This window comes from Thalassophryne amazonica, chromosome 4 (genome assembly GCF_902500255.1).
Source record: "Thalassophryne amazonica chromosome 4, fThaAma1.1, whole genome shotgun sequence".
Lineage (NCBI taxonomy): Eukaryota > Metazoa > Chordata > Actinopteri > Batrachoidiformes > Batrachoididae > Thalassophryne > Thalassophryne amazonica.
Window position 1 is genome coordinate 44,860,833 of NC_047106.1, and position 26,378 is coordinate 44,887,210.

The following is a 26,378-nucleotide window of genomic DNA, read 5'->3' on the forward strand; positions in this document are numbered from 1 at the left end:
TTTATTAGCCATTTAATATTGGTCAGAGAATTGAAATTAATTAGGTTTAGGAGTTCCTTTATTCTTGCTTAATTGTCCTTGTTTAACTTATTTACAAAAGAAAAAACACAAATGCAGCACAGAAGATTGAGACAGTTCTTGTTAGATTTGAAGAATGTGGGGCTTGGGACCAACTTAACACAAGTCTAAAAATACTTGCAAGCTTTCAAATGCATTAAAAATATTTGCTTCAAATTGAAGTGACAATGTTCACTGTGACTTGGAACGGCCTCCTTATAAAGTAGTGCATATCCACCTGCATTCATGGATCCTTGTTTTACAAGCTTATGAACTTAGTGGTCCGTACAGAAGTGTGTTTTTATCCAGATGTGTGAGAAACTTGTACATCTTTTAACAAGTTTATAATCTCTTTTGCTTTGTGTCAGCATGACCATGTCAGAGTGAAACTGACTAGTAAGAAAAGTACCATCCCAAAGCAATGCATTATTTCAAGAACAAATCACTATTTTTTCAAAGCTCGTGACTGTCACGTTTGGATTAGTTTTCCATTTCTACTGTAAATATTTTCATTTTGAGAATGCATCAATGGCTTCCACCACCGAAAATGACAATATTGTGGACAGCCTTGATGTCTCAAGTGTAGACCCACTCTACTGCTGGTTGGTTGGTTATCTATATATGGAAATGCTTCATCTTAGTCTCCCGTTGATCAAAATTGTGACTAAAGGTTTGGGTGGGCCCCAGGTGACCCCCCCCCCCCCCACAGTTTTTTTTTTTTAAGTGGACCACATTGTCCTCAAGTTGGGGAACAACTGCAGTGCACAAAGCTTGCATTTAGTAGTGGAAATATGTTTACAAGATGATGGTGGATTTTACTTAAGATGCTGACGGGCAAAACATTTATTTCATTTTATAGCACGATTCAGGATACCTGATCAAATACTTTTTTGCATGAGCAGATAAAATCTAATTGAGTAATAAGTTGTGTGGTGGTGTTGTTGTTTTTGGCAGTACTGGGGTGATGTGTCGTCATCGGGTTGTCGTCCTGTGTCTTTGTTGTCTGTGCTGATGGGGTTTTTTTTTCCCCTCATTGCTGCTGTGTAACACAGTGGCTATGAGGGCTTTTTTTTTTTTTTTTTTCTCTTCTTCCCTCGTGTGCTTTTTTGTGTTTATGTACCGGGCCGGCCTATGTGTGATGTGTGTGTGTCCTTTGTTATGGGTCGGTCTTGCTTTGCTCAGCCCTGCTGTTGACCAAGGCAGGGATGTACATCTGGAGCTGGTCCCCGGGCGCCTAATGGCGACTTCTGCTCCTAATTGGCAATTAGGATGGGTTAAATGCAGTAGACACATTTCATTGTGCAGGGAACATGTTCTTTTGTGCATATGACAATAAAATTCCTTTGAATCCTTGAATGTGGTTGTTCCATCATAATCAGTCGATGCCTTTTGAAAGTATAACTAGTGTCAACAAAAATCCATCCAAAAATAATTAAAGGTGTTAACAAAACTACAGCAAAGGGACAAATGCTAAACTGGCCAGAAATGTTATTGTTCACAATTCTGGCATTAACACACCAGGATTTTTTTAAATCACTGGATGCAATATATAAACTTTTATTCACCAAACAGGTGAACTCAGGGTGCATCAGAGCTGTGGTCAAGCACGTTTGAGTGGATACTGACTTATGCAAGCACTGCAAACGTGGAAGCTGAAAAGGCCATTCTTGCTGTTCTTGTCGAATAAATGTCAGAGCTAATGATGTATTTTAAATCAAGGGTGCCACAATACATGTATTTGTATTGAACCGTACGGTACGTGCGCCACTGTTTGGTGCACAGAACTAGATGCAGAATAAGCAGGACGACTCTGCACAGTATGATTATACACACATGCTTATTTGTTTTCGTAAGTCATTGACATTTCATCTCATTTCCACAGACTGTCGCTCCAGTTTCATGTTCTCTGTAATAGGATGTGTGATCTTGTGCCTGAGGAAAGAGGTGTAGCTACACCCCTCTGCCTGCTGCGCGTGTGTGTGTGAGAGACTGTGATGCAAGTTGAATGGAAGAAATGGCGAACTAGCCAGTAGAAGTGAGCGACCAGATTATTCCAATCAGAAAGTTTGGAATATAAATATATAGATATAAATGAAACTGGTTAACCTTTTTCTATGAAATAGGAACCTAAAAGTGAAAGCTTATTGATGCCACATTTATTGTTGAATCACTGTCCCCAGATAAAATCAGACCACATTAAAGTGTAGACGCCACCAACTTATGACAGAACTTAACGTTTTCTATGAAATAGACTAAAATTTCACAGCTGAGATGGCCACCCAATAGCAACACTGTGTATTATTATTTCAGATCTGTACAGAGTGACGTTTTATGAGATGCAGTCAAAAATCAGACTAACTTAAAATGGGCAAAATGGTAAAGGGAGTCTGGCTCCACACACCACAGTAAAACAAAACAACTTAACCAAACCGTGGCTTTTTTTTTGTATACAATGACTCCGAATTTCGATAAATCTTTAATATTAACAGGCAATGCTGCCCATGTTACGGTCACTGCCTTTGCCATCCAGAGTGGTGTAGAACTTCCAAATTGTGGCTGGATATGTAAAAACTGTGGTTCATAATTAGTGAGCCAACGTTTCCCTCACGTATATCAGAGTGACGAGGAAAAAAACGCAAGCCAAACTTGTGCTGGACTGAGCAGATGTGGAGCCATCTCTCTTGGGCACATGGCTGACTGTACTCAAAACAGTCTGTAAATCTGTGCGAGAGGACCACTACTGCACAAAACTGCATTCAACTGTGAAAAGTTGAGCTAAAAATAGAAAAACCGTTCCCTGCATGATGTGATGTCACATGTCATGATATACAAATTAGTAAAACACTGCCCAGCCCCAATAAAGTACAGCAAAACTGGCATATAATCGATTCAGGTGGACCAGCGAATGTTGTCCGTTATCAAAAGCCACTATATGGGTAAAATGGACAAAATCCATTTTTCCTAAGTGTGCTGTGAAGTGGTACCTTGACGGAGATTAAATCGAAGGACAATGCTCCATGAGTGGTTTGAAAAATGTGAATTGAAGTCTCGTCTTAACCCCCCTTTATCGCTCTGAGGAGGAGAAGCATCCCTTAAGTGTCAAATTACATGATTTCTATGAGGAATCATTTTGGTCCTTTGAACATGCCAGTAGGTGTAATGGGCAGTAAGTTGGCACTTGTAGCTTGACTGCACTGTTTCAGCTTAAAGTTCTTGCTGCGTTATGACTTTTTCTCAGGAGGAAGTTGTTAGTGCTTCTCTTGTGGAAGGGGGAACTGGTGTTTGGGAGATGTCCATGCCAAGTTGCTTCCTGTCACTCTTATAGTGCTGACTACAGCTCCTGCTTTGTGCATGGGTGCGTAACTGTGAGGCCAGTGTGCTTTTAAGTGTGTGGATTATTAGGCTGGGATCACATTTATAGTTGAGGCCTTTCCTGAGTGGTGTGTGTGTGTGTGTGTGTGTATATATATATATATATATATATATATATATATATATATATATATATATATATATATATATATATATATATATATATATATATATATATATATATATATATATATATATATATATATATATATATATATATGCAACACTTTTTTGGTTTTGCTCCCATTTTGTATGAGATGAACTCAAAGATCTAAAACTTTTTCCACATACACAATATCACCATTTCCCTGAAATATTGTTCACAAACCAGTCTAAATCTGTGATAGTGAGCACTTCTCCTTTGCTGAGATAATCCATCCCACCTCACAGGTGTGCCATACCGAGATGCTGATTAGACACCATGATTAGTGCACAGGTGTGCCTTAGACTGCCCACAATAAAAGGCCACTCTGAAAGGTGCAGTTTTGTTTTATTGTGGGGGGGGATACCAGTCAGTATCTGGTGTGACCACCATTTGCCTCATGCAGTGCAACACATCTCCTTCGAAGTTGTGCGAAGTTGCTGGATATTGGCAGGAACTGGTACACACTGTCGTATACACCGGTCCAGAGCATCCCAAACATGCTCAATGGGTGACATGTCTGGTGAGTATGCCGGTCATGCAAGAACTGGGACATTTTCAGCTTCCAAGAATTGTGTACAGATCCTTGCAACATGGGGCTGTGCATTATCCTGCTGCAACATGAGGTGATGTTCTTGGATGGCACAGCAATGGGCCTCAGGATCTCGTCACGGTATCTCTGTACATTCAAAATGCCATCAATAAAATGCACCTGTGTTCTTCGTCCATAACAGACGCCTGCCCATACCATAACCCCACCGCCAACATGGGCCACTCGATCCACAACATTGACATCAGAAAACCGCTCACCCACACGACGCCACACACGCTGTCTGCCATCTGCCCTGGACAGTGTGAACCGGGATTCAACCGTGAAGAGAACACCTCTCCAACATGCCAAACACCAGCGAATGTGAGCATGTGCCCACTCAAGTCGGTTACGACGACGAACTGGAGTCACGTCGAGACCCCGATGAGGACGACGAGCATGCAGATGAGCTTCCCTGAGACGGTTTCTGACAGTTTCTGCAGAAATTCTTTGGTTATGCAAACCGATTGTTTCAGCAGCTGTCCGAGTGGCTGGTCTCAGACGATCTTGGAGGTGAACATGCTGGATGTGGAGGTCCTGGGCTGGTGTGGTTACACGTGGTCTGCGGTTGTGAGGCTGGTTGGATGTACTGCCAAATTCTCTGAAACACCTTTGGAGATGACTTATGGTAGAGAAAGGAACATTCAAATTACGAGCAACAGCTCTGGTTGACATTCCTGCCTTTTATTGTGAGCAGTCTAAGGCACACCTGTGCACTAATCATGGTGTCTAATCAGCGTCTTGATATGGCACACCTGTGAGGTGGGATGGATTATCTCAGCAAAGGAGAAGTGCTCACTATCACAGATTTAGACTGGTTTGTGAACAATATTTGAGGGAAATGGTGATATTGTGTATGTGGAAAAAGTTTTAGATCTTTGAGTTCATCTCATACAAAATGAGAGCAAAACCAAGTGTTGCATTTATATTTTTGTTGTGTGTGTGTGTGTATATGTGTTGCTTCTTGGAAATTTTGGATGCATTCAGAATCTTGATAAGAATCGCTATTCGGACTTGATTTTTTTTTTTTCTCTCTCCTGGCACCCCTAACAAACAGTATGGCACTCTATGGTAAATCTGTGTGGAATAGACAGATTTACCAGAAGGTACATCCGAGCCTACATTTGATGTTTTTGTGAAAGTACTGACTTGTCCACAGACAAAGTGGCATGACTGGGAACCAAACCCATTCCTTTATGATCAGATGATGGTCTGTGCCAAAGGGAATGGTTTGAGGACCGTTGGGTTAAAGTATGGAGAGTGTGAGAGGAGTAAGGATTTGGGCATGAAGATGGCAGCCCAGAGTTCGACATATGATTTTTTTATCTTGACTGAAAATGAAAACTTTGCTGTCTCTCCAGATGTATGGGCGCTACACCCAGGAGCTCGGGGTGTATGCCAAAGAAGAGGCCGCTCGCTTGAGGGAAAGTGGACAGAGGCGATCGATTACCGACCGGAGCCGAACCCTAGACCTACTGGAGTATGAGAAGGGACGCTGTGCCAAGTGTCGCAGTGAGTATCGTCCCGCTTGTGAAATTCAAAGTATCAGACTGAGTGGGTTCCACACACAACCTGCTTGAGATCGAATGGAATGTACAGTCACATATGTGCATATTTAGATGGTCATAACATTTTCTCTGTTCTCCACCAGAATGAACATGAAACAAAATAAAGATGCGACTCTTACGCAGACTTTCAGCTGCATTAGGATTTAAACAAAAATAGCTTAACAATTCATTTGGGCCACTGCAGTCCCTCTATTGTCAGAAGTAATTTGACAAAATAAATAACTTTTGCAAAAAGGGCTGCATGGTATGACCAAAAATTCATATTGCTGTATAAATTGAATCCCTTCACAGTAACTGTATATATTGTGATATAAACTTAAGTGTAAAAATTGTTTCTGAATGGGTCCCTTAGCAAAGGTAAATTGATCAAAATAAATAAAAATGACAAAAAAATAAAAACATATAATATAATTTTGAAAACATTTATTGTGCAGATCTCAAAAAAAACTGGTACAATTTGCTGGAAGGTACATCTACAAGGTGCAAGCCTAGATTTGATGTTTTGGTGAAAGAATGAAATAAATTTATGATCAGCGGATGAAGTTTCATCTCTTGAACACTAGATGGTACACCCGCTTTGAATACATGAAGCGCTTTCAGGGCGGTCACTGGTATACATCAGCACCTGTTTGGGTCGGACCAAAATCCATTTGAAATGTGTTCAAATAGTTTAGCAAGATAAACTTGTGTGTTTAAAACAAACAAACAAGAAGCTAAATGAAAAAACAAATCTGGAAATGGCTCATATCAGCTCGTCTAAACTGTTAAGCTACCCTATACAAAAAATTCATGTTTTCATAGTTTAATAAAAGAATCTTGTCTCTTTTGTTTTTTTTGTTGTTGTGTGTGTTCAACACAGCCACTTGTTAAAAAACAAACAAGCCCCCAGCATGGTAAGTATGTTAAATATCGTAGAGAAGCTTGAATCTTTGATTGGACTGGGTTGCTTGACGCGAGGACGTTTCGCTTCAAATCAAGCAACCCAGTCCAGTTGAAAACCACTTGGACAACTGAGAGCCAACACAGAAATATGTTAAATATCGCGGACCAATTGTATTGCTTTAGAAAATGCTAAATAATGGCCATCAATATATTATTGACTTGATATAACAGAGCTGCAAGTACTGTACTTAACAGACTCTCGGGTCCAACAGAATCACACAAAAATCAGTCTGCAATTTTAGACCTTCAGGGTAAAAAGTTTGTGTGGTGCCTGGCACCATTTTTGTTTTATAATCTTGTATATGTTGTACGTATACTGGACATGCACGTGACATTTCCATGCAGCCGGTGAGAGTGTGACTAAAAAGGTGAATGGCAACAATTCACTGAATTCTTACTGCATGTTTTAATGCTTTCTGTTTTACTGTAGTCTGTATGTACAATGACTAAACATGTGATTAACTGCATGTTCTATCCAATAACGGGACTAGAACCTAAACTGCTCCTATATAGAGTGTTAGTAATATTAATAGAATTTTGCACCGGTCGTTTCTTTCTGAAACCGTTAAGATTAATTCAGTTAAGACAGAGATTATACCTTCTTTTTCCCAGCCTTTACAATCTTAGGCATCACTCCCCAAAGGAGCACCAGCCTTGAACATGAATGCAGAGGTCCCTGTGGTGGAAATAGAATACCGATCTAGACTTGCTGTATTACTGATTTGTAGTTGAGTAGCACCAACGGCAGTGCTCGCTCAACAAGGAGACAGAATAACCGCTGCAGCGCAAAATAGTTTAACAAAAGTGCTGTGCTGCAGAAATGCATCCATTCTAAAGGCACTCATTCAACCTTCCCTTCTGTGTACCTTTGGAGATAATATTTCTCAGACATGTCTGGTATTCAGTAAGATCAGTTAAGATTGTGTGTTCCTCACAATACTGGATACAGCGGCGTATAAATGCAAACAGTGTCATTCCCGCAGCGATCGATGTGAAGACAGAAGACTTTTAGAAAATATGGATTTGGTATGGAACACTTCGTAATGAAAGATCGGTCTTTCCTCAATGCTTTCTTCCTTCCAAAACCCACACACTTTGTTAGAAGGGAACTCACTGTGATGTATATTAAATCTTGCTCGAGCTGTATTTGTCTTGGCTCAGTTTTTGTCCACCCAGTCTTTTACTTCTGCAGTGTCTGTCACTGCTTTCTACCTTCCCAGCATTTAAAAATGAGGGGAAAAGTAGCTGTTGAGATGCTGCTGAGCAGGTCAGTTTTTTTTTTTTTTTTTTTAAGCAAGACTCTGTCTGATCTTTATTAGTGGAGTGCCCTCTGGTGTTGAGGAGTGGTTAATGCAGCCAGCACTCACCTATGGCTACCATGGTAAAAAAAAAGGTTTTTTTTTTTTTTTTTTAGTGAATACTTGGAAGTCTTACTTTTAACATATCCCAGAACAGAAGTTTAAAGTCAAATGTACACTCCTGCTTAAAATTACGATCGGATCTTCAGGTTTTCCATCACTGTAATTGAAAATATAAAGAAAATCCAGTTTTGTATAGTCCGAATGTTTAAAAAAAAATCTGTGTAAAACAGCTACAACAAATTGATTACACATAGTTGAGATGATGGTCGAAACCCAATCAGGTGTCTGAGGACTGACACCCCCCACCCCCCCAGGGATTTGCCAAAGGTCATTGTCAAAATTCAACTTGCATATTGCATAAAATCATAACTCTGTGTAATTAGTCTTTTCTCTCTCTTCCTTTCTCTTTGGATAAAATAGTTTATAGCACTTTTCTGTAGTTACAAAGTTCTTAACAAGAGAATTAAAACCAAACAGTTTAATACAGAGTGATTAACAGGCAAAGTGAAAACAAGAAATCAAAACCAAACGAGCAGCTCGCCAAAAACGCATGGTCACAGAGATAAAACACTAATAAAACTAGATGCACTCAGAGTGCAAACCTCCGCCAAGGCCATGGGGTCACTGACGCCATAACATCTACTCGCCGTGGAATCACTGAACCTAAAAAAAAAGTCTAACAGTGATGTTGCTCAGTAGTTAAAAAAAAAAAAAAAAAAAAAAAAAAAAAAAGTTTCATCTGCTGTGACTGGATAGCATGGATCCTTAGCGCTTGGCATCACAGTTTATTGCAACTTGCACCTTTCCCAGAAGCTACTGTCATCTGAGCACTGATATTGATATTGCGTAACAAATAAGAGACCGTATTCAATTTATTATTCAACTAAACTGCAAATATATGAATTTTTTTAACATTTATGAAACACTTGTCTAAACAAGGCCAGAGGGTCACTGACCATAAAGAAATTCCCTCCTTGGCACAGTGATCTATTTCTTTTTGTCTCTCTCTAAAATTGTAATCATAATTAGATTATTAATATATAAACAAAAATAAATTTAAGAAATATTACAATTTGAAAACAAATGCACTCGAACGTGGTGACAGCTGCAACTGCTTAATGCTAACTTTTAACATTGAAAATGCCATAGACATGCTAACACGTTAGCATCGGGATCCGGATCGTGATCCAGATCACCACTAAAATTTAATCACTTGTTCCTCTTGTCATTTCAAACCACTCCACAAAATTTCATCAAAATCTGTTCAAAACGTTTTGAGTTATCGTGCTGACAAACAGACAAACGCGACCGAAAACGTAACCTCCTTGGCGGAAGGTAATAAAAACAAAGATCTATGATGAATAAATGCAAATCAGACACTTCCAGAAGCTTTCATGATGAAAAGGGTTTTAAGACTATATTTAAAAGAAGCTATTGATGTAGTGCACCTGAGATTAATGGGCAGATGGTTCCTCCAGAGTGCCGGGGCTCTAACTGAAAAGGCTCGATCTCCTTTTCCCACAGACTGTGATTTTAGCAGGACTCCATCTGCAGATGACGACAGACGAGAAGGCATATTCAAGCTTAAAATATCCGATACAAGTTGGGGCAAGTCTGTTGAAATCCTTTAATGTAAAGGGGACGAATATAATTGTTAAAGAAGTAAAAGAAAATATGGTATAGATGTTTGACAGGCCGGCTCGTAACCAGAGGATAATCTGTTTGATTCCCCACAAAGTTCCCTTTTATGAGGCCCTTAATCCAAAACTTGCTGGGCATCTGAGTGTGAACCTTGTTGTAAAGGCACTTTGAGCGTCTGCATCACATGTAAATACACTCCAGAAATACAAATTTATTTACCTAAATTATATACTGGACCCGGTGTGCACCCATTTAAATTATCTTCTCAAACAAATGAGATTTAACTGACCCAGCTGTCAGTGTTCACATGTCCTGACTTCACTAATGAATGGTGGCTTTTACTGCATAAAAGGGGGTGATGAGTTTCAGAAATGCCTCTTTCAAAAGGTGATGGACTTTATAAAGACATTTATAAAACTGAAAACTCCTCTAGGATTTAGGGTGAAGAAACTTCATTGAGAGAAGTCTGCGAAGTTTAGTGTGTGTGTGTGTGTGTGTGTGTGTGTTACGGGGGTGGGGGTGCAACAGAGGTGGGTTCTCTAAATTTCATTGACTACTAGTGCGTTAGAACACGTTCAGCTTGAAGACGAGTTTGTTCAGAATCAGCTATTTATCACAAATCGACTGACTTTATTTTGTTAACTTCTCAAATTTTTTTCTCATACGGTCTGTGGTCAATGCATTTGCCTGTAGAAGATGAGCATCCGTTCACTTCAGTGGGGCTGCCTGGAACGTTTTTTTTTTTTTTTTTTCCCTTCCCATTACCTCGAAACTCGACGGTCATAGGATAAATGCCACAACTTTTTTTTCCCGCCCCGGATGCCGAGCATCTCTGGGGATGAATGGAGCTGTGGGCAGGCCTGAACTGGCCTGGATGCTGGACTTCGGCACAATGATTGGACGATCAGTCAAAACGCTGAATCCTGTTTTGATTGACAGCTGTTTTCAGATATAGAAATGTGAGAATTAATTTGCACATTATTGCGTATTTATCCCAAAGTGTTTTGTGTGCGCTATAAATCAGACTGTTTTAAAGATGCACGTTAGATATCATATGTTTATACAGTGCTACCAAACAAAAGTCTTTGCATGTTAATTAACGTCCCGGTTTGCAACACATCAAAGTATTCATGACTGTAAGTCTATCCGGGCACATGTGGTAATAATTAGTGGTTGCTGATATATTTTATTTATGAAAATTAGTGATGAAGAAACTGAAGCATTTTTGGACCACTGAATCAATATGAAGCAATGGTTTTCAATTTATTTTTATTTATGTAGTGCCGAATCACAACAAGGTTGCCTCAAGGCGCTTCACACAAGTAAGGTCTAACATTACCAACCCCCAGAGCAGCAGTGGTAAGGAAAAACTCCGTCTGAGGAAGAAACCTCAAGCAGACCAGACTCGGAGGGGTGGCCCTTTTGCTTGGGCCATGCTACAAACACAAATTACAAAACGAACATACAGGAAATGTTGTCGGTGCACAGGACAGTTTCCGGAACAGATACCACACCCATCTCTGGATGAAGCTGCACCTCAGAGAAAAGAAAAAAGTAGAATCAAGCATCAGAAAGACAACAGATGTAATTTGTTAGCATTAAACAACAAGAAATACTAAGGTGATCGCCGGCCACTAGCCCTGGTTCAGCGTTTCAAACCTTTTGATACAATTAGACATGGGGACATCTGCTGGCCCATCTTTAACATAACATTTGCCTGGAACAAAAAGCACAAGGGTCATTCCATACCAAGTTAGCCAGTGGTCCCCACATGACCCCCTCCAAAAAAAGTGAAAAACACTGCACTTGCTCCCCAGCCAGAGTAATAGAAATACCCCAAGTTTTAATGAGCCAGCTCTAATACTTTAGGCACAGGAGCTGTTTCAAAATCGCAGCATTTTTGTTCGTATTTGAAAGGCACTTTCTGGCCAACTTTGGAGAGCAATATAGCCTAGCCAAATTAAGTGAAACCCCTCAAACTTAATATCTTAGGCAAAATCATACTGGAAAAGCCATATCTGGCATCAAAACAATGATATCTGGCTTCATTTTTTTATCCAACTGTTCTTAAAAACTGCCAAAAACAGTATACTTTCTAAACGAGGTCTTACTTTGAGCATGCACTGTGTCAAAATGGATAAATACCCACACTTCTCTTTACAGGCATAGACTCTCATGAACTAGTTCCAATGCCAGAATGTTTCAATTCAACCACAAAAATCACCAGGTGAGCAATTATATGGATGTAAAGATTATATATACTAAATTTCAAGTTTGCGCAAGAAATATTTATATATTTTTAATTTTCCTGAAAAGTCATAGTTTTTATGAATACAGATCCAACAACACATGATATACAATGTCATGTAATCTAAAATACTTTCAAGGTTTACCTGAATGATTCAATTCTTATATTTATTTAATAGTTAAATACACAGTGAACAAGTAATATTTCCTACATATTCTTTAACATGCACACATTTGCAAACAAAGTGCTCTTAATCTAGGTATACCATGTATACCAAACAAAGCCATCATGTCCAAAAACTGTTCTTGGGTTATGTACAGGAAAACGTGTTTTCTGCAGACACAGCACAGGCAAAAAGGCTAAAAGTAAATCAGCTACTGTAATATGTTTGTCATCAGTATGCATGTTATGTGTGCAAAAACCCTGGGAGAAGTGACTCGACTTTGTTCTGATCACTGTCATTCAGACTGTACTTGCAAGCACAAGCATCACTCAAATCAGCAAAGTTGTGAAAGCCAACTGTCTTACACAATGTCTTTCAATGACATTCATCTTGCAAAGTCAACCCTAGAGCACATTTTGCCTCCATGATTGATGAGAATATGATTAGGCAATGGTCAAAATTCCCAGAAATTCTTTGACCCATTTCTGGAAAACCAGGTTGAAATTAAGTTGTTCAGTTAATCCCACCTTCTGGGAAATTCTAAATATAGCCAGACCTTTTTCTGGGAAATTGTCAAAATTATCATTCATTTGGGTACCCTGTGCTGTTGCATCCATCAGCAATACAGTTTTTTACCAAGTTAAAATAATTGTATAATAATTATAGTTATTATGTAATAACTATATATTCACATTTCTAGCCCATTGATTAAGACTTATCACCATATAGTCAATGTGCGATTTCACACAATATTGCCTATTGTAAAAAAAATATTTAAATAGAAATATTTCTTGACCAAACATGAAAATTAGTATATATCATCTTTACATCCATATAAATGCATGGTTGAAATTTCAATTTTTTAATTGCTCACCTGGTGATTTTTGTGCTCAATTAGAGGGTATTTTTGTGAAAAATCAAAATTGCACGATTTCAGTTTTTCCCTCACAAGCACAATTTTGGCTGAAATGGAAAAATGAAACATTCTGGTGTTATAACTGACTCATGAGAGTCTATGCCTGTAAGGAGAAGCGTGGGCATTAATCTATTTTGACAGTGCATGCTCAGTCAGACCTCGTTTAGAAAAAATACCATTTTTGGTAGTTTTTAAGAACAGTTGGATAAAAACTGAAGCCAGATATCATTGTTTTGATGCCAGATATGGCTTTTCCAGTATGATTTTACCTAATATGGTAATTTTGAAGGGTTTCACTTAATTTGGCTAGGCTATATTGCTCTCCAAAGTTGGCCAGAAAGTGCTTTTTTCAAATAAGAACAAAAATGCTGCAATTTTGAAACTGCTCCTGTGCTTAAAGTATTAGAGCTGGCTCATTAAAACTTGTGGTATTTCCATTTCTCTGGCAGGGGAACAAGTACAATTTTTTTTTTTTTTTTTTTTTTTTTTTTTTTTTGGAAGGGGTCATGTGGGGAACTTTTAAAATTTGACCCATTTGGCATGGAATGACCTACAAGATGTCATCAAACAGTCAGGCCCTGTTATGTACATTTAATAATAAAGGTTCTGTGTGTTAGTTGAAATTTTTGATGGTATTTTTGTTTAAAAAGAATAATATTCTTGTGTTATAATCCCTGAAGGAGTCTTCCCAAAGGGATTCTAAATTTCTAAATAAGGTTCTGTCTAAACCAATCTAATGTGATTGTGCCATAATAAAATACTGTATGTAATATAGATATAAATTGTGAAATGTTTTTGCAACTACGGACTGTTATGACCATTTTACATATTTGAATTTGCATATATATAAATTGACAAATTTTGTGATGTAAGCTGACAATGAGCTTCCCCTCTTTGACAGACCAGCAGCTGCTACTGGTGTGTAATAATCTGGAGCGGTGGTTTCAGTCTGGACTGTATGATGACCTCTAAAGGAACAGGTCACACAGGACACCACCGTTGAAAGATATGAACGAAATGCAGCACGAGTGTTTTTAATAAACACCTTGTGAAATAAACCAGTCTGTCTGGAATAATGTTCTGTGGAGGGTGATGATGATGATGGTGGCGGTAGTGAAACGAGTACAGCAGTGCATCACGCCCATAGACAGTGATATGTAGACCATTGGGGGTGAACAGCCCACCTGCAGCAAAGCAAGAGGCTTTTAAAGATGCTGTGGAGCTGCTTCTGTCACTGGAGGCATTTGCTGTTAGAATTCTAAAATAAGACTGCCAAGTGAAATGTGTTGCCCAGTGTCGGAACACTAGGATTGAGGTTATTGCATCAATGTGCTAAAAATTCTATTGGAAAAACTTGGAAGAGAGCTTAAATTTTGCAACGACAACAACAAATAAGGCCTACAAATGTAAGAGCTTGACCACTTGGCAGTAAAAGTGACAACCTACCTGCAGATGGTAACCTTCTGATCCTTTTGTTCACTGTTGCTTTTGGGTGGTACGGTGATTTGGTTGTTTGCTCTGTTGCTTCATAGTACGAATGTGGTGGGATAAGTTTTAAATTACTTAAAAATTGACCTTTTACAGTTTGTCTATGGTATAAAACCACAATTCTGTCTTAGCTGTCATTATAGCTGAAACTAGCTGAAACTAAACTGTCATGTTTTACAGCAACTACACTTATTTGTTCCACATCCATCCTTAAATTGCAGGCATTTAATGATGCGGTGAAGCCATCAGCAGTATATCCAAACTGTCATCTGCACTCCCTGGTTCCATCTGAACTGTCATTTTTAATTGTGCTTATATGCCTGTGGAACCAGGTGTTCCCAGCAGCTTCATGTGAGGCATTGTTTGCACCCTAACATAATGACAGCAACCCCAGCATTGAATGTTTTCCATTTCTCCCTGTGCTACCCACAGCTGAGCAGTTGGGTCAGGTGTGTCCACTCAGTCAGCAGTTGGTGTCTGACAGCTCCTGATGATGAACTGGCGCAGTCCAGATAATTAGTTAAGGGTACAATTCAGGATGTAACTTTTACACACCTTGGCCATGCTCAGTGTTCCCGATTGCATATATTCAGTTTCATCATTCAGTACGTGGTCAGGTCTTAGAGCATGCTATGGAACCACCATGTGTCCTGGATGGGTACCATGTAAGCGGAGAACTGGCCCATCCTCACTTCTTGAAATTAACAATCCATCTGCTGAGCCAGGTGAAACATGAGCCTGTCCTTGGCCGAATCCAGCTGTTGAGGTCTGTGCACTGGATCAAGCATGGCCAAAATGTCATAGCTGACCCTCATAACAGTGATGCTCCTCATCTACATCTCCCTTAGTAACAACTCATTTGACATGGTGTTTCTAGTGGACCTCAAGGATCTGCCAAAGAGACTTGATACCAAAGACATCAAGTAGTCACTGGTTAGTGTCAGTCTCACAACCATATGGATTGTGTTCAACATCAATGACACCATAGTGATCCTAAGGAGGGTGAGAGAAGTTCTCTTCACTTTTTGTCTTGCGGAAATTAACCTACAGCCACCACTTTACCTATAACTCTATTTCAAAAGCCTCTGTGATGCATTTAGATCTCTGCCTGTCCATCCACATAATCCACTCAGAGCTGTGCCTTTGAAGAAGGTTCGTATCTCACCTCAACTGTGTCAGAATTAACTGGAAAACTATCACTGCAGTCAGTCCAATGAGCGTTAACATACATACTAATGAGTGATCTGGCCAGCAGCAGTCAGCCTCAGTAACACAAAGGTAAGTACAATAAAACTCTGCTAAACTGTCATCATATAATCCAGATATTCGCACTCACTGGACAAAAGCAAAAGTCCCAATGCTTTTGTACGGTTTTCCATGTAATAAGCAGTGTATAGAATGGGTTTTGTATAACAGATTTTCGCGGACTTCGGACAAAACATCTGGTCCCATCACAAATATTCCCATTAAAAACTCCTCACATGTACCGGATAGAGCAGTCTGTTTATAACAGAGGTACGAAATGAAGTTTAGCACTGACACTCACCGATTCGAGGAAACTGGGACCATATTTCCTAGATTAAAAGCCCAGGCGTAAGTTGTTGTGGTGTTTTTTTTTGTTCTCTCTCTCTCAAACTATGCCCAGACGTGGCACCTACACAAGGCAGAGCACAATTCAAGGCCGGTGATATTAACAAAATGCTGCTTGCTGTCTGCACTGTAATATGGTGTTAAGTTTCACGCACATCCCTGGCTGTGGCGAGCCAAACCACTTTAGATCAGGGCCCTCTGCCTGGCTGTGAGCCCTCACACCTGCTAAATGACTGAAGTTCCTTTCCCATTGCCGTATTCGTAGAGCTGCTTATTGTGGCGTATCGTTTACAGAGTTGAGCAGCTGTCTGCCCACTTTCAGCAGCTCTACATCGATTTTTCAGTCCCTACGCAGCAGTATGTTGAGGGCTACATACGTAGGACGGAAGAAATTAAACATGTTTAATTTTCTTCGGCGTAGAGCACTGGACACAGTTTCAAGGAGGTATGCGCAGCAAAGCGTTACTGCATGCAAGTCTGTGCAACACGGCGCTCCTGTACACAACCAAAAACTGAGTGCGTGCATCCAGAGTGATTCAGCTGGAGAAGAGGATCATGCAGTTGCAGCGCCTCTGTGATCAGGACAACTGATGGATCGCTCTCTCGTCGCTCTCTCTCTCTCTTCTCGTCGCACTCTGTGTCTGATCAAACTATAACCGCTTTGACTTCAAAATAAAAGCCATGTCGGTGCGATCATCAGATGACCTGATCGATCAGCTCTGTTCAAACTAGCGGACCTGATCGGAGCAACGAGAGCTTTAAAAGTTTAGAGTCACAGTGCTTCATTCACAGCAGCCTTTACCACAGCCAGACTCGGCAGCATCTGTACACAATGAAAATGATCCATCCATCCATTTTCTTCCGCTTTATCCTGAGTCGGGTCGCGGGGGCAGCAGCTCAAGCAAAGCCGCCCAGACCTCCCTATCCGAACACCTTGGGGTTCCCCCGGAGGAGCTGGGGGAGGTGAAAATAATCCACCAAGACAAAAAATAATAATAATAATAATAGCATTAAATGACTGTTTCTGAGCTGCACCACACCTTGCAGTAGAGAAGAGTGCACTTCCACAGAGGCAGAAAATAGCAGCTTTGGCTATACGTGGCAGTAATGAAACTGTAAAACCCTCATGATACAGTCCACTGTTTTCCAAGTGCAATGATGTGTTCTGCACAGCTGGCAGGAGTGAACTGGTTTTAAATAGCGGCAAGGTACATGCGACTGTGTGCACATTAAAAAGCAAACACACACAGCTGCAAAGCAGATCTACGAACACTGGAAAAAGGCTGAGTACACGCGCATTTTGGGCGTATTTAAATGAAACACAATGCAGCTCTGCGAATACACCAATGTGAAAGGGGCTTGAGACTGCAAAAGGCTGTAACTTGCCACCTTTATGTTCTCCTTCCTCTCCCGTCATATTTTATAGGTTTTGCAGTGGGCGCACCAATTACATTATCGATCATGAATCAAATACATTTGGCAAAAATGTCCGCAAATATTACCAACTTTACAACATGGTGTCAGGAAAAAGATGCTCAAAAGACCCGCAGCTCATGGAGGGAAATTGTACGTATTGTGCCATTGGTTTGGAGGTTGATGATTGTATATTGAGGGACAAATTAATCCAGTAAAAGCTGCTGTAAATTGCATTAAATCATGATGGAGAATGTTAAAGGGTCATGCGCACATTAACATCACTGGATGGCCACGGAGTTAGAGTTGCAGAAGCAACAGGCTTTAGGATTTAGGATTTTAAGGTCCCACTCTACAGCGGACTTGAAAAAGAGTGACTCGACCAAATTTGCTGGTCCACATGAATCCATTATATGCGAGTTTTACTGTATTATATTTCCTCTGTTCTGAGGGTTTGAACAGAGCAAAGAGAGTGGATGTTCTGTTCTTCCCCTGTGACTGTGCAAAGCCAAACATCATACAACCTGTGGTCAGCTTCCTCCAGTACTTTTGTGCAAATTAAAGTCATGATTTGAACCAGGTCATACTGACCTGCAATATTCTGTGACATTATACTGTTGTATTTACACTCACTGGAACGAAAGTAATTGCTGAGTGATTTTTGCCTAAATATTTTCAGTCATGCTAATGGTCTTTTTCTCTCCAATAAGCCCATATTTTATGACATTGTTAGCCATAATTTGAGCTACATTTATTACAGTCAGGATCTTCTGACAGTGTTGGCCTGTGGGTGGTTAATATCTGACATGGAAAAAATAAATTACAGGGCAAACTCAGCCTGTTTGCTTGGATTTTTTTTTTTTTTTTTTTTTTTTATCTGGGTGGGGGTCAGCTTCACTGGGCTCAGGTACCTTATATAGGCCAGAATTAATCTTTTGTGTGGATGCAATTAATTATTTTGCCACAAGCAACTGCTGAATTTGAAATAACAAAGTTGTGTAATTTCTGATGGTACTTGAATGCAGCGGCAGCAGATCCTACATGTGCTTATTATTTTTTATTAAATGTAACAATGAGTGTAGGAATGACTATCCAGCCCTTCTGTACATGTGACAACAGGTGTTTTTTTTTGTTTTTTTTTTAATTGGAGCAAGACATAGCGCACAGCGTGTCATCAGACAGTGAGGATTCTGATGATGAGATGATCCCTCTTTTGTTCTGTATGAGGAACCAGAGCAGGTGGATCCACCGACGTGCGTACAGATCTCCACAGCTTCTTTTTGCAGTTTCTCCAGGACTCTGAGCTCCGTCCCGGCGCCGAGTCCTGGAACGCAGAGATGGAAACACACACTGCTCCAGCAGTGGCTCCAGGTGCGTTTTGTTTAAAGCGTCTAGATCAACGTTGGCTTCGGTTTTGTTTTGTTCCTCTTTCGTCCCTTTTGCGCTCTTGGTTCACAGGCGGTGATGAAGCTCGTTTGGCCACTTTTTCTCAATGAATTGTGACTTTTTTTACTTTTTTCCGCTTGGTCATGTGCCGGGCCATTAAACACTGTGTAAGAGAGATAATTCGATATCTGGAAATATTAAATGTTTTTTGAAATTCTTCACATCTTTAGTCATTATACATTTTTGTTCATGTGGATGGACAGTTTTCTTGTTAGAAATGGGTTTGTTAAATTCTTTAGGTCACAAACATTTACCTCCTTAAGGATCCTCTCCATGCCACCAGATGCTTCAAATGATATTTTCACCGGTCAACAGGTGAAATCACATTTGTCAGAATTCGGTGCTCCATGAGATACTAGCCTAAGTGTTCTCAAGGCATCGCATCAGGAGCACTATGGAAGGTGTTGATATTCTCAGTCGTGATATTCAATTGCACGTATTTCCATCATTATGATCTGTCCGTGTGTGTCTGTCAAATTTGTAAAGGGACTTTTTAAATCTGGTTTCCAACGGACTCATTCATGTTTATTTTATGGCAAGTTAAATGATTGAAGTGTTATATAATGCAGCATTACAGGCCAGTGTTTCTGTGGGAAAACACTTGAAATCACTCTAACAGAATGATGAAAAGTTGCCGGGGGTCGCTTTTTTGTTGTCTGTTTTATTGCCATTCATGCAAAGGTTGCTCCTGTGACTGCCTTTGTGGACTCAAGCAAATTATTTTTTTTATTGGCATGAACAATGCAGCTTTTCACACGTTTGTAAAAGACTAACAGAGTGAGCGACCGTCTGACACCACCATCTGTGGTGCTCTGCATTCCCTCTAGGGCTAAAAATATCAGACTGAACTGTCTCATTTAGTGCATCTCTGCCAGTATAATGTCACTGTGTGAAGCGCGGTCTTAACCTGCAATCATGTAACTCCATTATTTTTACTGAGGTGCTTCTTTTGGACAATCACTGCATCGTTGTTTTGAAGAAAGCTGAGAATACACCTTTAGGTGTTACCATACCAACATTGCCTCCTTGGAAACCATAAATAAGAAAACAAGTGCCCCAAGAAATGGGTGTTTTCACTGGTCGTTTGCTGCTTAACCACCCAGTGAAGTCTGTAATGGTGGAACCTGAGCAGCAGAGTGCAGCATTGAGCTTCCCAGCAGTGCACACTGGATGCTGAAGGGATGTGCAGAGGAAAGAGAAGAACACAGGGGAGACAGAGTGAGATGAAACAAAGACCCTAGAGAGTGATTATCAACCTTGCAGTCCTCTCTTCGTCCATAGCTGTGTTGTGTTTAGGTGTGTAATCTCAGGAGGTTGTTGAACAACTTCACAGCTTCACTCACGTCGGTTGCGATAAATCAGTTGTTTGTCCAAATGCAAATGTTTTCCTTCATTTGTATATTTGACATTTCATATTAGTTTTGAGCTGCAGCAAACCCAAATGTAATTTGTAGCAACACAAATAGTTTCAGTTTGATCGTTGCTTGTGAATCAGAGTTGTTGTTGTGCACCACACATTGATGACGCAAAGACAATTCATCTAATGTGATAGGCTGTCTTAAATCGAATCCCTGCACCAGGTTTGGCTCAGGGTAAAAGTTATACAAGCACTGTCTGCATCTTTTAGTGTGTGTGCAAGCACACAACCCACATTTGCGCAATGTAACGAATTCTGTTAGAAGAGCTCAGCCATGACATAAAATATTCAGCTGACAAGAACTTGCTCTGCCACACACACACACACACACACACACACACACACACACACACACACACACACACACACACACACACACACACTCTGCTGCAGTAGATGATAATGCACAGTGATGCACCAATTCAAATCCCAGTCAAACTTTATTCAGATGTGTGACTTGGTGATCTGATGTGAATTGCCAGAGTAATCTGCATCAACCGTATTGGTTCAGATTTGTTCTCTTGTACTTCATACTCTGTTGGTGTTGTCGTCTTTTCTGTTCATTCCAGGCCACCATTTTTTTTTTCTTTCAGCATTGATTTGATTTTATCCATAGTTGTCTAGCATATTCAGAAAGTCACAGTTGGACCATCACTGGATGTAAAATAAAAACAGGAATATTCAACAAATCCCCCCCCCCCAAAAAAAAAGATCACACAAACACATTGAAACTGGCACATTTAGTCTTTATTGACATTGAAATTGTTCTTTGTATGCTGAGGATATCACTGCATATGAACATCACCGTTACAAAAGTCTCTGTCCACTTGGCGTTGAAGCTGGTAGCACAGCCACAAACCTACACATCCAACATGGGAAGGATTTTTTTTTTCTTCTATTTTTATTCATTGATTTTTTTTTTTTTTTTTTTAAGGCCTTGCAGACAATGTCTGGTTTGCATTCTTTTTGTTCCACCATGGCACTTGACATATTCTCTGCAAATTAATAGATTACTGTAATGGTTGTATATTTACTATAAACTAAAATGTTCTGTGACGCTCTGTCCAGATTAGGGGACCTCTGCTCTGTGTGTGCGTGTCTGTTTTTATAAGGTTAAATGTACTGCTCAATTGAAATGTGCATCTCAGTTTTTTTCCAATTCCAAAGCTTCGGTTTGGTTGCCAGCAAGGAGACAATAGTCTTTACAAAACACATTTTTGTTAAATATGTTTTTGTTGGCAGTGGAAAATCTTTTGGCATGTATCACAATTGAAATATGTATGGAAAAAGGTAAAAATATAATTATTAGCTGTATTTCTAGAGCTCTAAGATTGAAGAGTTTCAAAACTGGATAGGGAAGTCTTTTTCCACAGTTTGGGTAATAAATGAGTATTTGTCTGTGGAGATATAAATATTGATCTCTTAAATCCATATCAGCATAAAGTGACAGAGGATTTCATTATCATGTACAGCTTAAATTTATATCCAAAAATTACTAGGCCTTCAAGAATAACTTCATATTCAGCTACACTCATTGATAATATATTTACTAATGATATTGACACCAAAACATTAAGTGGCTTACTGATCAATGATATTAGTGACCACTTACCAATTTTATAGTAACTGGTCTAAATTTAAAAAGAAAATGTAATGAGAAAATACAATATTGTAAACGCCTGCAATTAGAAGAAGCTATCACTGCCTTAAATTATTTTACTTCTGCAGGATTGGAAGTCCATTTACATGGAGCATGATGCTAATTTAGCGTATTCTGAATTTGAAAACACATTTCTCTATGTACAACAAAAATTGTCCAGTTATCCACTACAGTGCAAATAATAAATATGAAGCTAACCCATGGATAACAAAAGTGCTGCAAAAGGCTTATAAGAAAAAAAAAATGCTATACAGAGAGTTCGTTAAAAGTAAATCAAGAAAGGCAGAGATTATATATAAGGAATATAATAAATTCACAACTATTATGCGGAATTGTAAAAGAATCATACCTTGGATAAATATTAAACGATAAAAACAACGTAAAGGAAACATGGAAAATACTGAATAGTATTAAAGCAAATAAACCCAAATCAAAGAACTACCCAACATACTGTACTTATAATAACAAAGATGAATATAACATGAACCAAGTAGTGAATAGTTTCAAAAAAATCTTTTGCTAATGTTTTGATTTGGCAGCTGACATTCCACACAGCACATGGGAAAATCACCAATTATTTGATAGAAATCCACATACAATGTTCCTTGACCCAGTTGATGAAAGGGAAATTAAGGTAGTCAGTACATGTAAAGCAAAAAGTCAACTGATCATAATGAAACTGCCAAACCATTAGCGTATATATTTAATAAATCATTTCAAACTGGAATTGTCCCAAATGGTATGAAAGTGGCAAAAATGATACCTTTATTGAAATCTGGTGACCAACATCTTTTTACTAATTACAGGCCTGTGTCTTTATTGTCACAATTTTCAAAGATATTGGAGAAACTTTACAATAGCAGGTTGGATAAATTTATAGGACGACACAACTTGCTTGATGACTGTCAGTATGGTTTTAGAGCAAAAAGGTCCACTGCACTCGCATTGCTTGACGCAATAGAAGAGATGTTTCTGTGTAGGCTCTCAGTTGTCCAGGTGGTTTCCATAGTAGAGAAGCTTGAATCTTCGACTGGACTGGGTTGTTTGACACGAGGACATTTCGCTTCAAACCTCAGAAGCTTCCTCAGCTAAAATTCTTGTCTTGACTCTTGTAGAGAAGAATAAACAGAAGCCAACAAAGGCTGGAGTTTTTTTTTTTAACCTAACCAAACCCCTCCTACCGAGAGGCCGACTGCTATAGGCTAGTGACTAAACAATAGCTGTAATTAGCACCTGTTGTGCTCTAGTTTGCACCCTCCTAATGACAGGGCAGCTGTCCCTCCTAATGATGGGACGGAAGCCTCTCCTGATGGCTCCCTTGACGACTCTCCTGATGACGTGAATGACTCATTACCATGAATAGAAGACTGAAACTGCTTTGACCTGAGTACCCCATTGTAAACAGGGGACAAAGCGTGTCTCAGACCCCCTCCCCGGTTAAGGCTGGGTTTTAACTGTTTCACATAGAATGCTTCCTTGACACCTCTCTCAAACCATTTCTTCTCTCTGGCTAAGATTTTAACTTCCTTGTCCTCAAACGTGTGGTTAGTGTCTTTCAGGTGGAGATGAACTGCAGACTGAGGTCCATTTGCGCCTTCTCTGCGGTGCTGGTATAGCCTTTTGTGTAAAGGTTGCTTAGTCTCACCTATGTACTGTTCATTACAGTTTTCCTGACATTACATTGCTCTGTTTGTAACTAGGGATCCTGTCCTTAGGGTGAACTCATTTCTGTCTCAAGGTGTTAACCGGTTTAAAGTAAACTGGGATTTTGTGCTGTCTGAAGATCCTCTGTAGTTTTTCCCCTACTCCTGCTAAATAAGGGAGAGACACTCCTCTTCTTGTCTCCGTCTCCTATCTATCTGGTCTCTTTGTTTTCTGGGACTTCTGCACTTTGTCCAGGGACGATCGTGGGTACCCACATACTGTGAGGGCTTTCCGTACAAGTTATTGTTCTTTAGCCCTTCCCTCTGCAGTTGTGGGCACCTGTAGGGCTCTGTGTTGAAGAGTCCTGAACACCCCGAGCTTGTGTTCAAGGGGGTGGTTTGAGCCAAAGAGCAGATATTGGTCAGTGTGAGTGGGTTTTCTGTAAACCCCTGTCTGGAGCTCACAGTCCAAGAAGGCTAAATGGTTGTTTCTGGCATCCTTACGTGTGAACTTGATATTGGAATCCACTGAGTTGATGTGTTCTGTAAAGTCCTCAACCTCCTGTTGCTTGATTTTTAACCCACGTGTCATCGGCATATCTGAACCAGTGACTGGGAGAGATGCCCGTGAAAGACATCAAGGCTGTCTTCTCCACTTGCTCCATGTACAGATTGGCCACAATGGTGGATAACGGAGACCCCATCGCACAACCATGGATCTGCCTGTAGTAATTCCCCCTAAACAGGAAATACGTGGCATTAAGACAGATCTCCAAGAGTTGGCAGATGTGGTCTGGTGTGAGTTTGGTCCTTTCAAGTAGAGACACATCCTCCAGCAGTCTCTGCCTCACAGCTGAGATGGCCTCAGCGGTGGGGATGCAGGTGAACAACGATGTCACATCAAATGACACCATAGTTTCATCTGCCTCTAGCTGCAGGTCCTTGATCTTGTTCACAAAATCTTGTGTGTTCTCCACATGGTGGCCTGAGTTACCCACTAGAGGAGCCAAAATCCATTTGAGGTGCTTGGCCAAATTGTACCTGATTGAATCTGTGCTACATACAATAGGCCTGAGTTTCACATCCTGTTTGTGGATTTTGGGCAGTCCATAGATACATGGAGTGGCATCCCCAGGGTACAGTCTGTAGTATGCCTGCCTGTCCATGAGTCCCTCTTTCTCCAGGTTTTGGAGGTAGCTAATGATTTTCTTCTTATAGCCGCTTGTGGGGTCTCTCTTCAGATGTTCGTATGTATTGGAGTCACTGAGCAAGTTGTTGATCTTGGCCTCATAGTCCGATGTGTTCAGGACCACCGTGCATCTGCCTTTATCCACTGGTAGGATAAGGATGCTTTGGTCCTTCTGCACTGCTGACAAAGCTTTCCATTCTTCTCCTGTGATGCTGGACGGAGGAGGCTTAGCACTGTTCAGCACTGCTGTGGCTCTTAGTCGGAGGTCCCCAGCTTCTTACTCTGACAAACTATTATGTTTAATGGCTGACTCTACTGCAGTGATGTAATCTACTGTCGGTATATGTTTAAGGGTCACTGAGAAATTTAGTCCTTTAGCGAGCACATCCTTTTCTGTCTGTGACAGAACCTTGTCGGAGAGATTCTTTACCCAATTTTACCTGATGTCACTAATTTGTCTGGGTGTATCTTTAAAACTACTCCCACTGAAAGTACACCTTTTCTGCACTAAAAGGTTGTGAAACTTCCTGATTTGCTGCTCCTTACTTTTTAAATAGGTGCTAATTAGAGCTATTGTTTAGTCACTAGCCCACAGCAGTCTGCCTCTCCTTAGGAGGGGTCTGGTTAGGTTTAAAACTCCAGCTTTTGTGGCTTCTGTTTATTCTTCTCTACAAGAATCAAGACAGAAGTCAGACTACCAGAGCAAGAATTTTAGCTGAGGAAGCTTCTGCGATTTGAAGCAAAACGTCCTCGCGTCAAGCAACCCAGTCCAGTCGAAGATTCAAGCTTCTCTAATAGAAGCGATCAATAAACATGTGGACCAAAGGGAAATAATAATTGGTTTATTTATTGACCTAAGAAAGGCTTTTGACACTGTCAATTGCAACATATTTCAAAAGATGGAATTGTATTGGATCAGAGGAGTGGCTCTGAATTGCATTAAAAGCTATCTAGAAAACCAGAAGCAGTTTGTTAAACTTGGGGACTGCTGTTCTTCATATCTGGACATTGTTTGTGGGGTTCCCCAGGGTTCTGTGTTGGCACCCAAATTATTTACTTTGTACATTAACGATTTATATAGAGTTTCGGATGTGTTCAGAGCAGTTCTCTTTGCTGATGACACAAACCTGTTTTGTTCAGGAGGTAATTTGCAACAATTATCTGATTTAGGAACAGAAATTATAAAGTTGAAGAGTTGGCTTGATATTAACAAACTGTCATTAAATTGGTCCAAAACTAAAACAATGTTATTTGGAAATCTTAAAGTCGCACAAATAGTTAAATATAGAAGGGGCAAACATAGAATGTGTCAAAGAGAACAAGTTGTTAGGTGTGATTATTGATGAAAGAATTAACTGGAAAGCTCATATTCAACATATTCAAAAGAAAGTATCAACAAATGTTGCAGTTTTAAATAAGGCCAAGCACATTCTTGATGGCAAATCACTACATACAGTAGTGTTCAGAATAATAGTAGTGCTATGTGACTAAAAAGATTAATCCAGGTTTTGAGTATATTTCTTATTGTTACAT

General features: G+C 39.9%; 1 protein-coding gene across 1 annotated transcript in view; it reads left to right on the top strand.

The window, feature by feature from the left end:
• clcn2c (chloride channel 2c) overlaps window positions 1–26,378 on the top strand; it is a 382,840-nt gene that overhangs the window by 79,590 nt on the left and 276,872 nt on the right. The window contains 1 exon segment of the mRNA XM_034167802.1: window positions 5,522–5,672. Within this exon segment, the coding sequence (XP_034023693.1) occupies window positions 5,522–5,672 (151 nt within the window).